General features: G+C 37.6%; 1 protein-coding gene across 4 annotated transcripts in view; it reads left to right on the forward strand.

The window, feature by feature from the left end:
* SMARCC1 (SWI/SNF related BAF chromatin remodeling complex subunit C1) overlaps window positions 1–16,104 on the forward strand; it is a 185,908-nt gene that overhangs the window by 108,639 nt on the left and 61,165 nt on the right. For all 4 annotated transcript variants that reach the window (XM_068557306.1, XM_068557307.1, XM_068557308.1 and 1 more), the window contains exons 20-21: window positions 4,013–4,271; window positions 5,270–5,431. In XM_068557306.1, the coding sequence (XP_068413407.1) occupies window positions 4,013–4,271; window positions 5,270–5,431 (421 nt within the window). The remainder of the gene's footprint in view (window positions 1–4,012; window positions 4,272–5,269; window positions 5,432–16,104) is intronic.

Consider the following 16,104-nt stretch of genomic DNA (forward strand, 5'->3'; position numbering starts at 1 on the left):
CCCGCGAGGCACAACTACTGAAGCCTGCGTGCCTAGAGCCCGTGCTCCACAACGAGAAGCCACCGCAATGAGAAGCCTGCACACCACAATGAAGAGTAGCCCCCGCTCGCCACAACCAGAGAAAAGCCCGCGTGCAGCAACGAAGACCCAACGCAGCCATAAATAAAAAAATTAAAAAAAAAAAAAAGTAGAACGAGCTTTCATGGCGGATAAGTATTTTTCACAATTGTAATTTTTTTTTTTTAATGTCTGAAACATTTATATTAACATATTTCCATACAAATAACCCAATGAAAGTTTAGTATTAGTTGTTTTGTTTGTTTGTTTTTTTATACTGCAGGTTCTTATTAGGCATCAATTTTATACACATCTGCTGTAGAACAAAGTGAATCAGTTATACATATACATATGTCCCCATATCTCTTCCCTCTTGCGTCTCCCTCCCTCCCACCCTCCCTATCCCACCCCTCTAGGTGGTCACAAAGCACCGAGCTGATCTCCCTGTGCTATGCGGCTGCTTCCCACTAGCTATCTATTTTATATTTGGTAGTGTATATATGTCCATGCCACTCTCTCACTTTGTCCCAGCTTACCCTTCTCCCTCCCCGTATCCTCAAGTCCATTCTCTAGTAGGTCTGCGTCTTTATTCCCATCTTGCCCCTAGGTTCTTCATGACCTTTTTTTTTTTTTTTTAGATTCCATATATATGTGTTAGCATACGGTATTTGTTTTTCTCTTTCTGACTTACTTCACTCTGTATGACAGACTCTAGGTCCATCCACCTCACTACAAATAACTCAATTTCGTTTCTTTTTATGGCTGAGTAATATTCCATTGTATATATGTGCCACATCTTCTTTATCCATTCATCTGTTGATGGACACTTAGGTTGCTTCCATGTCTTGGCTATTGTAAATAGAGCTGCAATGAACATTTTAGTACATGACTCTTTTTGAATTATGGTTTTCTCAGGGTATATGCCCAGTAGTGAGATTGCTGGGTCGTATAGTAGTTCTATTTTTAGTTTTTTAAGGAACCTCCATACTGTTCTCCATAGTGGCTGTATCAGTTTACATTCCCACCAACAGTACAAGAGGGAGACCACCACTTTTATTTAAAAATACTTTATTTGATATGGTTTCTTATCAAAGCACAGTTATTGTATGGAATGCTGCAGGTTATTGGGTTTTTTTATTAATTTATTATTTTTATTTATTTATTTTTGGCTGTGTTGGGTCTTTGTTTCTGTACAAGGGCTTTCTCCAGTTGCGGCGAGCGGGGGCCACTCTTCATCGTGGTGCGCGGGCCTCTTACTGTCGTGGCCTCTCCCGTTGGGAGTGGGATCTTAGTTCCCTGACCAGGGATTGAACCCAGGTCCCTGGCAGTGGAAGTGAAGAGTCCTAACCACTGGACCGCCAGGGAGTTCCCCAGGTTGTTTTTTTGATGCTTGGAGCCATGCAAAAGTCAGCTTCCTTTCCTGCTTTAGTCCAGTTACCTGTGGTTAAATTGAGCACATTTTATTGGGTACTGTGTTTCAGGCACTGTGGTAGACGCTGTAGATTGAGATGGCTAGGCCATAGTCTCTACAGTTAAGGAATTCATAGTCTAGTCTGTGACTGAAACCGATTAAAACACAATTAGAGGTATGACTGGAGCATGAGAGGTACAGAGGAGTGGCTGCGCAACTGGGCTGGGTGGATGAGATATAATGGACAGCTTCCTGGAGTGGGGTGCTGGTGTTGGTTCTAGTACATGATATTTCCAGTGCAGAACAAACTGTACATAGGCACAGTACTTAGGAACAGTGTTGTGGGATCTGGGTATTCCTGGAACATTAAAGAGTACGGAGGTGAGGTGGAAGAAGTAGCAGAGCCCTGGTCATGTTTGGCCTTAATTCCGTAAGATAATGATGAACACTGAAATAGTTTCAGGCAGGAGAGAGACGGTGTCCTGTGTCAAACATACTTCACTCTAGCAACAGGAAGAAGGATGAATTTAAGGGTAGAGAGACAGGCAATTCTAAGAATCCAAGTAAGCGGTGGTGAAGACCCCAGTGATGACAGGAGGAATGAAAGTGTTTTGTAGTGTAAAATGTCTCCTAATAACTTTTCTCTATATGTCACCCTTCTCCTCCTTCCCGGCCAGTTGGTCACCATGTTGTTTTGAAAACATCTCTTCAGTCTGCCCCTCTTATGTAATGCCAGTGTCCAGGCTCAGAACTTCACTGTTTCTCAGCCTTTGCTCTGGCTTGAATTTTGCATGACAGTTCCTTAGCTTTATTCTGGAAAAAACCTTCCTGAACTTTCTTATCTTTCTCTGGCTGAAGGAAAATGAATAAAGAAAGAAACTTTAAAAAATAAGTTTGTTTGAAAAGGTTACGCTAGAACATGTCAAGAAAATCTCTACCCATGATCAGAAACTTACGACAGTCTCAGTTATATGTTTCTGGCCCCAAGGACCCTAATGAGATAGATTGATTTTTGTTTTTTGTTACAATCTGTGTCTTTTTTCTAAGTAATTCCTTTTAGAACTACCCAAAGCCACAGACTGTCCAGAGGATACCCAGAATTAGCCTTGTTTTTCAAGGGATTTAATGAGTAAGGTGATTTGCTGGCTTGGGTTTTTGAGGAGTCCTGTACCACTCCAGTGAGAAAGAAAGCCTGGAGCAGCAGTTGGAATCCAGATTTAAGAATTCACTGAGGTGGGACTTCCCTGGCAGTCCAGTTGTTAAGACTCCATACTTCCAATTCAGGGGGTGTGGGTTCGATCCCTGTTCAAGGAACTAAGATCCCACATGCCTCGTGGCATGGCCAAAAAATAAAATTAAAATTAAAAATTAAAAAAGAATTCACTGAGGCAATAAACATGGAGAGAACCATCATCATGGTGAACTCATCTTAACATGGTATTAGCAAATCAGGCTCTACAGTAGGGTTTTTAGCCACGCCACTATTAACATTTTGGGCCAGATAGCTTTTTTGTTGCGGGGTCTCTTATGTGCACTGTAGAATTTTTAACAGCATCCACGGCCTCTACCCACTAGATGCCAGTAGCACCTCTCCAATTGTGTCAGCCCAGAATGTCTCCAGCCACTGCCAAATGTCCCTAAGGAGACACAGTTGCCCCTGGTGGAGAGTCATGGCTGTAGAGAGAACCATGTAAGAGTAGTAACTTTGGTAGCTACGGTAGCTCCCCAAGAGATTCTTTTACCCAATTCATTCCTTGACTTTCTCAGCACCACCTATTTGTGGCTTCCTTCATACTGTTCTATCCCTCTCCCCCTTGGAGACTGCTTTTACTGTTTTGTTGGAGTTTTTCAGCATTTTCTCTGAAAACTTAAAAATTTTTAAACTAGAAATGTGTGTACTCTATGAATTTTAGCATGAGTTTCGTAATTTTTAACAAAAAAGTTTGAATGGGATTGCGTTGAATCTGTAGTTCAATTTGGAGAGAATTGACATCTTAACAATATTGAGACTTCTCATGAATGAACACAGCATATCTCTTCATTTATTTAGGTCTTTGATTTCTCAGCATGTTTTATTTTTTCCAGCATATTGGTCTTACACATTCTTCATTATATTTTTCCCTAAGTATTTCATTTTTGTGCTATTTTAAATACTTTTTTCCAATTAAAAAATTTTCATTGCTAGTATATATAGAAATATAATAATTGAGTTTTTCTATTATCCTTTTAACTGGTGACCTTGCTAAACTTTTTAGTTTAATACCTTTTTTGTAGATTCTGTAGGATTTCCTATATAAACAATCGTGTGTATTAATAAAAATCAGTTGTTCTTCCTTTGTAATATGCATGCCTTTTATTTATTTTTCTTGACGGAGAATTTAATATAATAATGAAAACAATCACAGCTACCTATTTTCTTATGAACAGTATAATCATTTTCGTTACTGTTTTTAAAGTCTATCTAAAGAACAGTCACAGGCTTCTGATGTCATTAAATACTTCCTTGTTACCTGATATTAAAGCTCCTGTTTTTTTCTGTTATAGGCTCTGGAGATGTATAAGGATGATTGGAACAAAGTGTCAGAACACGTTGGAAGTCGCACTCAGGATGAATGCATCCTCCACTTTTTGAGACTTCCCATTGAGGACCCATACCTTGAGAATTCTGATGCTTCCCTGGGGCCCCTGGCCTACCAGCCTGTCCCCTTCAGTCAGTCAGGAAACCCAGTCATGAGCACTGTTGCTTTTTTGGCGTCTGTGGTGGATCCTCGTGTGGCATCTGCTGCAGCCAGAGCGGCTTTGGGTATGGACTTTCTTAAGCCATCTCGCCAGAGTAACAATTTCAGATAATGGTTTAATAAAAATAATAAATATAAATAATAATAATAATAATATATAATAATAAATAATAAAATAATGAAATAATAATAATAAATAATAAAAATAATAAAAAATATTTCCTCTTATGCTAATTTTATCTCAAATTTAAGTGTTATCAGCTGTTACATTCATTTCAGTTATGTAAATAACAAAAAAAAATCAGATACTACCCCTTGAAGATACCATGTTGTATTTGAAGTATTATAACATTTTAAACTAAAACACTTAAAATATAATAATTTTCAAACTAAGAGCATTTATTAAGAATTTAGAGGGACAAAACAGGTTTTTAATGGTATGTTTTGTGATTCATTTAGAATTTGATATAATTGGCAAAAAGGAGTCATTTAACATTCTTGGATTACATTAATTCTAATTAGAATTTTCTCATACCATAGAACTCTTTCTTGACTTTCTGGTTGTTTTATCCTTATTGTTGTCTTGATTAAAATCTAGCCATCAGAGTTAGATGAAATTTGGGCAGCAATTTTTTATTCTTTTGTATTATTTTAAAAATATTTATTTAGTTTTGGCCGCACCTTGCAGCATGCGGGATCTTAGTTCCCCGACCAGGGATTGAACTGAGGCCCCCTGCAGTGGAAGCATGGAGTCTTAACCACTGGACCGCCAGGGAAGTCCCTGGATAGCAGTTTTGATTGTTACTAATAGAAATTTAAAGATCTCCTGTTTATATAGTAAGACACTGTGTCATGTAGGGTAAAACGTAGAGTCATAGAATTCCATTACTGTACATGTTTATCTCCTTTGGCCCCCTTGATTTGCTGGGGTAGATCAGATCGAGTCTCCAGAAAGGTCACTAGGTTACACACGATACACTAATGTTGTGTCAGATTACCTAGTTTACATTGAAGCAAATATTTATGCAAAACCATATCACTGTTCCATTTTATTCTTAAACAGAAGAGTTTTCTCGAGTCCGGGAGGAGGTGCCACTGGAATTGGTGGAAGCTCACGTCAAGAAAGTACAAGAAGCAGCACGAGCCTCTGGGAAAGTGGATCCCACCTATGGTTTGGAGAGCAGCTGCATTGCAGGCACAGGGCCAGATGAGCCAGAGAAGCTTGGTGAGTCACTGCTGCCCCCAAGGACAGGGATAATAGGTGTTGTATTTTCCTATCAGCTTGCTAGAATAATTGGGTCTGCTTGCACTTAGGAGTGAGTACAATGATCAATAGAAACTTGCATCATAAAAAATTAATGTATGATTTTTTTATCTCTTCCTTTTATGATAGAATTTTAAAAATTGTCTGATAACCGTTTTTGTTTTATTTTTGGCTGTGTTGGGTCTTCGTTGCTGCGTGCAGGCTTTCTCTAGTTGTGGCGAGCAGAGGCTACTCTTCATTGTGGCGTGCGGGCTTCTCATTGCGGTGGCTTCTCTTGTTGCGGGGCATGGGCTCTAGGTGCACGGGCTTCAGTAGTTGCAGCACGCAGGCCCTAGAGCATGTGGGGCTCAGTAGTTGTGCCTTGCGGGCTCTAGAATGCAGGCTCAGTAGTTGTGGTGCACGGGCTTAGTTGCTCCACGGCATGTGGCCTTTTCCTGGACCAGGGATCGAACCCATGTCCCCTGCATTAGCAGACAGATTCTTAACCACTGTGCCACCAGGGAAGTCCCCTCATAACTGTTAATAATATCACAGTTGGGCTTCCTTGGTGGCACAGTGGTTGGGAATCTGCCTGCCAATGCAGGGGACGCGGGTTCGGGCCCTGGTCTGGGAGGATCCCACATGCCGCGGAACAACTAGGCCCGTGAGCCACAACTACTGAGCCTGTGCGTCTGGAGCCTGTGCTCTGCAACAAGAGAGGCCGCGATAGGGAGAGGCCCGCGCACCGCGAGGAAGAGTGGTCCCTGCTTGCCGAAACTAGAGAAAGCCCTCGCACAGAAACGAAGACCCAACGCAGCCAAAAATAAATAAATAAATAATTTTTTTAAACTTAAAAAAAAAATACTGGACAAAAAAATAATAATAATAATAATATCACAGTTGTGAGGTATCTGATGCCTGTTTTTAGATCTAGGTTTTGAGCATATAGACATAAGAATTCTGAAAGGACTTTTGTGGTTAATTTATACGTTGCTGAGTAGGTTTAAGTTTATTGTTGTTTTGGGTGATTTTTAAATTGAAATAAAATTCATATAAAATTCTTCATTTTAATCACTTTAAATGTATACAATCCAGTGGCTTCTAGTAAATTCACAGTATTGTTCATTCATCACCACTATCTAATTCCAGAACATTTTTGTCACCCCAAAAGAAAAACCCCGTACCAGTTAAGCAGTCACTTCCTATTTTTTCTCTCCTTAGCTCTGTTGACCATTACTCTGCTTTCTGTCTCTATGGATTTGCCTATTCTGGATATTTCCTATAAATGAAATCATACTATGTGTGGCCTTTTGTGTCTGACTTCTTTCAGGTAGCATAGTGTTTTCAAAGTTCATCCATGTTATAGTGTAATTCAGTACTATGCTGAATAATATACTTGGGTGGATATACCACATTTTACTAATCTATTAATCAGTTCATGGATATTTGTATTGTTTCCACTTTTTCATTCTTTTGAATAATGCTGCTGTGAACATTCATGTACAGGTTACTTGGTGATTTTCTGCTTCTTGGGTATGTAGGAGTGGAACTACTGGATCATGTGGTAATTCTTTTTTTGTTTGTTTGTTTTGTTGTTGTTGTCTGGTAATTCTTTAACTTTTTGAGGAACTATCCAGCTGTTTTCACAGTGGTTTTACCATTTTGTTTCCACTAGGAATGTATGAAGGTTCCGATTTCTCCACATCCTTGCCAACACTTGTTTTCCCCTTCCCTTTTTAAAAAAATACCCAGCCTAGGTGTGTGTGAAGTGGTATCTTATTGTGATTTTTATTTGCATTCAGTTTGGGGAGTATTGCCATCTCAACAGTGTTAAGTCTTTCAAGCAATGAACATCGGATGCCTTTCCATTTATTTTAGGTCTTTAATTTCTTTAAACAATGTTTTGAAGTTTTTAGTCTTGTATTTCCTTTGTTAAATCTTTTCCTTTGTATTTTATTCTTTTGAATGTTGTAAATGAAATTGTTTTTCTGATCTTAGGGGGAAAGCTTTTAGCATTTTATCATTAGTATGATGTTATATGTTCGATTTTCATAGATGCCTTTTATCAACTTTAGAAAGTTCCCTTCTGTTTCTATTTTGTTGAGTGTTTTTATCATGGAAGGATTTTGGATTTCATCAGATGCTGGGGTTTTGTTTTTGCTGCACACACGGTATGTGGGATCTTAGTTCCCTGACCAGGGATTGAACCCGTGCCCCTTGCAGTGGAAGCGCAGAGTCTTAACCAGTGGACCACCAGGGAAGTTCTCATCAGCTGCTTTTAATGTATCAATTGAGATGATTGTGTGGTATTTTTACTTTATTCCATAAGTAAATATTTATGTGTCACATATTAATTGAGTCTCACCTGTTGAACCACCTTTGCATTTCTGAGATAAATCCCACTTGATCAATGTGACTAATCCATTTAATATTGTATTAGATTAGGTTTGCTAGTATTATGTTAAAGATTTTTGCATCTGTAGTCATAAGGGATATTGGTTTGTACTTTTTATTTCTTGTGATATCGTTGTCTGGTTTTGGTATCAGGGTAATACTAACTTCTAAGAATGCTTTAGAAATTGTTCTAACTTTTGGAAGAGTTAAAGAAGTATTGGTGTTTGTTCTTCTTTAAATGTTTGATAGAACTTGTATGTGAATCCTTCAAGTCCTATGCTCTTTTTTAATGTTTTTTTAAATTGAAGTATAGTTGATTTACAATGTTGTGTTATTTTCTGCTGTACAGCAAAGTGATTCCATTATACATATATTTTTTTTAATATTCTTTTCCATTATGATGTATCATAGGATATTGAACGTAGTTCTCTGTGCTATACAGTAGGACCCTGTTGTTTATCCATTCTGTATATAATAGCTTACACCTGCTAACCCCAACCTCCCCCTCCATCCCTCCCCCAATTCCCTCCCCCTTGGCAACCACAAGTGTGTTCCCTGTGTCCATGAATCTGTTGGTTTCATAGATAAAGTTCATTTGTGTCGTATTTTAGATTCCACATATAAGTGATATCATATGGTATTTGTCTTTTTCTGACTTACTTCACTTAGTGTGATAATCTCTAGGTCCATCCATGTTGCTGCAAACAGCATTACTTCATTCTTTTTTTACAGCTGAGTGGTATTTCATTGTATATATGTATCACATCTTCTTTATCCATTCATCTGTCAGTGGACATTTAAGTTGTTTTCATGTCTTGGCTATTGTAAATAGTGATGCAGTGAACGTTGGGGTGCATGTGTCTTTTCGAATTAGAGTTTTCTCTGGATATATGCCCGGGAGTGGGATTGCTGGATCATATGGTAATTCTATTTTTAGTTTTCTGAGGAACCGCCATACTGTTTTCTTTAGTGGCTGTATTTAAAATGTTTTTTGACTACTGATAGAAAATCTGTTTACTTGCTATAGAAAGTCTATTCTTTTTCTTCTTGAAACAGTTTTGGTAGTTGTGTTTTTCTAGGAATTTGTAGATTATCAAGTTTGTTCACCACACACACACAAAAAAATCATAAAACCCTAAGTAGAAACAACTCAGATATCCATCAACTGTATGGATAAGCAAAATGTGGTATACAATGGAATATTATTTGACCATAAAATGGAATGAAGTGTTAACATATGCCACATCATGGAGGAACCTTGTAAACATATGGTAGGTGAAAGAGGCCAGTAAAAAGAGACAATATAGTATGTAATTCCAATTATATCAAATGTCCTGAATAGGTAAATCTATAGAGACAGAAAGTATATTAATTATTGCTTAGGGTTGGGAGGAACAGGGGTAAAGGGGGATGATAGCTAAAGGGTATGGGGTTTCTCTTTGAGGTGATGAAAATGTTCTGAAATTTACTGTGGTGATTGTTGTACATATCTGGGAAGATACTAAAATTCATTGAATTGTACTCATTTTAGTGGGCTGATCATATGGTGTATGAATTATATCTTGGTAAAGCTGTTTTTTTAAAAGTACATAATGTTCTTTTATATTCCTTTAAAAAAATTTTTTTAATTATTTATTTTTTTGGCTGTGTTGGGTTTTCGTTGCTGCACGTGGGCTTTCTCTAGTTGTGGTGAGTGGGGGCTACTTTTTGTTGCGGTGCATGGGCTTCTCATTGCGGTGGCTTCTCTTGTTATAGAGCACGGGCTCTAGGCATGCAGGCTTCAGTCGTTGTGGTGTGCGGGCTCAGTAGTTGTGGCACACAGGCTTAGTTGCTCTGTGGCATGTGGGATCTTCCTGAACCAGGGCTCAAACCAGTGTCCCCTGCATTGGCAGGTGGATTCTTAATCACTGCGCCACCAGGGAAGGCCCTATATTCCTTTTTATTTCTGTGAGGTTGGTAGTGTTTCCATTTTCATTCCTGATAGTAGTAATTTGGTCCAGTTTTTTTTTTTTTCCTTCATCAGTCTAGAAAAAGGCTTGTCAATTTAATCTTTTCAAAGAACCAACTTTTGATTTCAGTGGTTCTCTGTATTGTTTTTCTTTTCTCTTAATTTATCATCACTCTAATCTTTATTATTTCCTTCCTTCTCTTGCTTTTGGTTAAGTTTGCTCTTCTTTTAATAGTGCCTTAAGTTGGAAGATGGGATATTGATTTGAGATCTTTCTTCTTTATTAATGTAGATAATGTAGACTTTCATAGCTATATAAATATCCCTCTTTTTGCTGCATTCCGTAAGTTTTCATATGTTTTGTTTTTGTTTTCGTTCTCAAAATATTTTGCAGTTTCCCTGGTGATTTCTTCTTTGACCCATTGGTTGTTTAAGAGTATGTTTTTTAAACCACTCAGTGGTCTTAAGCTATTCTTCCACAAACTCTTAAAATGGAAAGAGGTTGATAGAAAATAGTTTCTTAAAAAAAATAAAACAGCATGTTGTTTACTTGTACCAATTTGTGAATTTTTTAGATTTCCTTCTGTTATTAATTTCTAGTTTCATTCCATTTTATTCACAGAAGATAATTTGTGTGATTTCTGTTTTTTAAACTTTATTGAGACTTGTTTTGTTGCTTAACATATTGTCTGTCCTGGTGAAAATATTCATTTTGTATTTTGCTATCATTGAATCGTGTCTTCTGTGTATGTTTGGTGTGGCTGGTTTATAGTGTTGTTCAAGTTGTCTGCTTCTTTATCTTTTTTCCTAGTTGTTCCATCCTTTTTGAAATGTCTTGAAATCTCCAACTATAGTGGGTGGACTGTATTCCTTTCAATTCTGTCTGGTTTTGCTTCATATATTTTGAGACTCTGTTGTTAGTTGCATGTATGTTTATAATTGTTATATCTTTTTGATGAGTTGACCCTTTTATCATTATGTAATATCTTTCTTTTTCTCTTGTAACATTTTTTGTTTAGAAGTCTGTTTTATCTGATGTTAACATACCACTCCAGCTGTCTTTTGTTTGCTGTGTTTTCATGGAATTTCTTTTTTCTTTAATTTACTTGCAGTTTATTTGTGTCTTTGGATGTAAACTGGTTGTTTTACAGACAGCATATTGTTTGTTGGATTTTAGGATTTTACAGACATGGTTCTACCTTTGGTTCTGCCCTGTATAGTCACAGGACTTTAAAAAGCTCTGAGTTCATTACCTCTGAGTTCTCTTCTCATCTGTAATAAGAAAGAGATGGTTAGATACTCTCTATAATGTGTCATTTAGCTATGCCAGTCTGTGATATTGGACAAATGATATTTTTGCTAGTAAGGACTTCTATCTGTTTTTGTTTAATTGATCTTGAAGAGGAGTAGAATTTTAATGAAGTAGCTTCATAAGCAATACTTGACTTCTCAAACAAGAAGTGTTCCTATATGTTATAAGAGGGTAATTTTCACACTAAAATACAGTAAAAATACTGTTTTATATACAATTATCAGTAGTGTATTTCCAGCGTTTCTTATGTTCGTTAATTTTTTTCATTCATCATGAAACAATTTCTGAAGAATAACTCAAGCTAAAGATTTATTGCTGTCGTCTTGCCTAATAGTTCTGAGTTTGTATCAGTTGTATGAAATTTATACAACCTATGCTTCAGCTGCAGTGATTTTGTCTTTTTCATTTATTCTTATAGAATAAAGATAATATGAAGTAAAAATATAAATTGTCAGCCAGTATGCCACAGATGATACCATCTGAACTCCTGGTGCTCTATTCTAGGTGGTTTGAGTAGGTACCAGTAAGGTCTCTTCTAGCCTAAAATCTTAGGGTTTCCATGAGTTTGCATAGGGCCTACCCCCTGTTGTTTTCTCTACTTTCTTGAAAGTGTCAATCTAGCAGTTTCATTTTGCAGATAATGGAAACAGATTTTCAGATTAATCAAACCTCTCACTCTAGTCTTCAGAACAAATTATTGACCTAACTGTTGTTAATATTGGTTACTAATCCAGAGTACCAAGGCTTTGAGTTAAGTAATTTACAGTATCTACAGTATTTCTTAGTTTGAAAACTCACTTATTTTCCTTTCTCTTAGATGGAGACTGAAATTAGCAAACCAAGCCACATCTCTGTTGCTCTTTGTTGATTCTGCACCATGAGGCAGTGCCCAGCTCACGCCAGGAAAACCTGGGTCTATTGAATGCCTGGGAAAGGTCTTACTTTCCTCAACTTTTTTTGTGTGTTTTTGGTTCATTTGTAGGGTCTTTTGGTTCCCTGTGGTCATGGAATTGAAAAGGGTTGGCAAAGCCTTCTTATTTGATTCAAAGAAGTTTCTGTACTTTGCAAAATCCGGGACATGGTTTTACATGTAAATCTGTTTTAAAAATTTTGGTAGATGATACCATAAAGGATTAGTGGTTAAGAAACAGGTTGCAAAGTTGGCCATTTCTAGTTTAGTGGGATTTAAAAGAGGACTAAAAAAAAAAAAAAATCTAGCAACCTTCGTCCTGTGGGGCTAGATTTTCCTGATTCATTAGTGAATGTATGATTTGTAAAGCTTGGATCAGACTGCTGCAGGAAGCACTGGAGACTACAAAGGGTGATTCTTTGAATGGCATGAACAGTAAACTTCATTTGCAGTACCTGGAGGTGGCCTATCAGGTAATCTTTCTGAAGTGCAGTGTATACTCACTAGTTGCAGCAATAGAATTTGGGTCCTTTTACCATTTAATAAGGGTTAAGGAAAATACCAGGCTAATATGAATATTTCTAAATGAGTTGTAGACAGAATTCTATAACTAATGCTGGCCTATTACAGTTAAAGTGCTTTATATTGGGCTGTGACTAATAGAATAAATTAGGAAACAACAAATGGTGCTCCCTGTAGAACTGGCTCAGCAAAGTTGTAGTGGGGAGTCAGTAGTGTATCTCCTATCTTTCTGAACCACATTACAAGTTGAGTCAAAGAAAGGAAGTATCAAATTTACATTTAAACTTACACTTTATATAACAAAATAGTGCCTTATTACATAGCACACAGATTTGAGATAGAATGATGTAGGTTTCCTTATCAAGGTAATATTGTGCCTAGGTGGTAGACTAATCATACTTTTTATTGTGATACTTAATTTACAGTTACACTAGTAACTTTTATGTATTAATGATGGTAAAATGATAATATGGGAAAAAATAAATAAGTTTCCTTATGAAATACAAGACTGGATTTCTCTCATTAGCCTATCTAACTTTTTATTGTGGATTTGGGGGGAAGTATTTGGTGAAATAAAAGTTAAGATAGGTGAACACTAGGTCTGAAACACCTTATTTTTCATTTATTAGGAGACTTCTCATGGGAATTATTTAGGGAAGTAAGTTATCAAAAGGAGTTTCTTTTTTTTTTTTTTTAATTGTTTTCCAATGCTGGTGCTGCCTTTTTTTTTTTTTTTTAAATTTTTGGCTGCATTGGGTCTTCGTTGCTGCGCGTGGGCTTTCTCTAGTTGCGGCAAGCAGGGGCTATTCTTCGTTGTGGTGCGTGGGCTTCTCATTGCGGTGGCTTCTCTTGTTGTGGAGCACGGGCTCTGGGTGCGCGGGCTTCAGTAGTTGCAACGTGTGGGCTCAGTAGTTGTGGCTTGCAGGCTCTAGAGCACAGGCTCCGTAGTTAATGGTGCTCGGCTTAGTTGCTCCACGGCATGTGGGATCTTCCTGGACCAGGACTCGAACCCATGTCCCCTGCATTGGCAGGCGGATGCTTAACCACTGCACCACCAGGGAAGTCCCAGGAGTTTCTTTAGTTCAGCGTCTTTTAACACTGTAATCATTGATGAGTATCTACTGATTTCTCTAAGTTTGTATGGTTTTTTGTTTGACCAGAGACCATTCTAGGAATAGAAAAAATAATACTGATATTTGAGACCTTTTTTATTTAACCTAAAAATATGAGATTTTATTTGCTTTCAGTTATAGGGGAAGGTGAGAGAAGTTAAGGCCAAAGAAATGAAGAGAAGTTTTAAACATTGCTTAGAAGTCATCAGAAACCAACATTTCTTTCTCAGTACCCATGTTTGTCACACATTATATAGGGGTTTTCTGTGTCGTCATTTAAGGTTCTTTTCAGGACAACCCTTTGGAGAAAGTGGCATTGTTATTAAGTAGAAGCAAGGAAACTAAGGTGTTGGCAGGTTACATTGGCATGCTTGTTAAGAATGGGGTAAAATTTGAACCTAAATGTCTCTGACCCCAAAGCTCAACCTCTCTTCCCTGTTAGCATGCTGCCAGAAGTAAAATATGTAGGTATGTTTGTGTATTTTTCATTCATTGAACAAGGATCATTAAAGGTCTAATAGCTCCATTGTATGTATTACATTATATACTATGGCAAATGCAATAGGAAAAGACCGGCCCTCCTGAAAACCTAGGCTCTGCATAAAGAGACAGGCAAGAGTGACTGTGGATGTTTCATCTATACAAGATTAAGTGCTGAGAAACTCACAGCAAAATTCAGTGTATGAGCCCATACCACATAACCATTCTTAGATGGGATATCAGTTTTTTTTTTGTTTGTTTTAAATTATTAGCACCTTTAATTATTATTTATTTATTTATATTTTTGGCTGTGTTGGGTCTTCGTTTCTGTGCGAGGGCTTCCTCTAGTTGCGCGAGCAGGGGCCACTCTTCATTGTGGTGCGTGGGCCTCTCACTATCGTGGCCTCTCGTTGCGGAGCACAGGCTCCAGACGCGCAGGCTCAGCAGTTGTGGCTCACTGGCCCAGTTGCTCCGCGGCATGTGGGATCTTCCCAGACCAGGGCTCGAACCCATGTCCCCTGCATTAGCAGGCAGATTCTCAACCACTGTGCCACCAGGGAAGGCCTGGGATATCAGTTTTAAGCTAAACTTTTTTTCCCCTTTTAACTCAGAGATAAATAAGACTGTAAATATGTTGTGTTACCATGGCGTCTCATTGTGTTCTAGGTGCTAGGGTACTGGTAAACAAAGCCAACCAAAATTCCTGCCCTTGTGGACTTTATATTTTATAGGTGGAAGATGGACAGGCATCTAATATGTAAAGCTTAGAATGTATACATTAAATGTAAATATGTAGAAAGAGTGTGTTGGCTGGTAAGTGGCATGGTGAAAATAGAGCAGGGACCTGTCAATAAGAGTGAAGTGTGGGGAATTGCAGTTTTAAATGGTCAGGGAATGAATGTCTCACCAAGAAAGTGACATTTGAGCAAAGATGTAAGTGGAAGGCAAGGAAGGGGGAACTGTGTAGACATCTAAGGTCAAAGGGTTCCAAGCATTGGGAGCAGCCAGTGTACAGGCCGCTGGACAGGAGCTGCCTGGCATAGTTGAGGAATAGCAAGGAGAATCATGGGCAGGTAGCTGAATTGCAGGGTAGAGGAGGTCAAAGGAGATTATGAGGGGCCTTGTGGGCCATTGTAACATTTTAATGTTTACTCTGAGGTGGAGCCAAATGAGGGGTTTGAGCGGAAGAGTGTCAGGGTCTGACCTATGTTTTTAAGTTTTATTCTACTAGGTTGAGAATAGACCCCATCTAGGAATTGTTAAATTGATTTGTTTTTCAAATAATGTACGTAATATGTTTGAATATTAAAGATTTTTTTTTACTTTATCACTAAGCCTTTTATTAAAGAGCTTCATTAACTTTTTTTTTTAATTTGACCTGGAGACTAAACAAAATAGCCTTTCTGATAACCTGTTTACTTGTAGCCAAACATACTGAAATGTTGATAGGATAGCACAGTGAAATCTCATATGCCTACCAGTTAGGTTCAATTTTGCCATTTTTATCTATCTAGGAATCTAATAAATAATTTTTATTTTATTATTATTTTGGTGAATTATTTCAAAGTAAGTTGTAGACATCATGATTCTTTGTACCCCCTAAATAATTCAGCATGTGTCTCCTAAGAATAAGAACATTTTCCTAAATAAATATCATAACGGAATGACTCTCAGCCCCTTTTAGGTCATCAGCCCTTCTCCCTAGAGAGTTGGAATGTATATGTATATTTAAGAACCTGTCAAGAGTCTGTCAGATACTTACTATTGTACCCTCCATTTGTATTTCCTAGCCTCAAGTATTGGTTTTATTTTATTTATTTATTTATTTTTGCTACTGAGTAGATTTACCGTCTGTATCTTAATTCTGGTTTAGAGGAATTTGAAAGATTAAGTTCATTGATGCTTTTTCCTTATAATTGACTATGCTTTTAGGGAAATTGAATCACAAGTAGAACGTTCAGAGAAGATTCTTCTGTA

Source organism: Eschrichtius robustus, chromosome 12, assembly GCF_028021215.1.
Source record: "Eschrichtius robustus isolate mEscRob2 chromosome 12, mEscRob2.pri, whole genome shotgun sequence".
NCBI lineage: Eukaryota > Metazoa > Chordata > Mammalia > Artiodactyla > Eschrichtiidae > Eschrichtius > Eschrichtius robustus.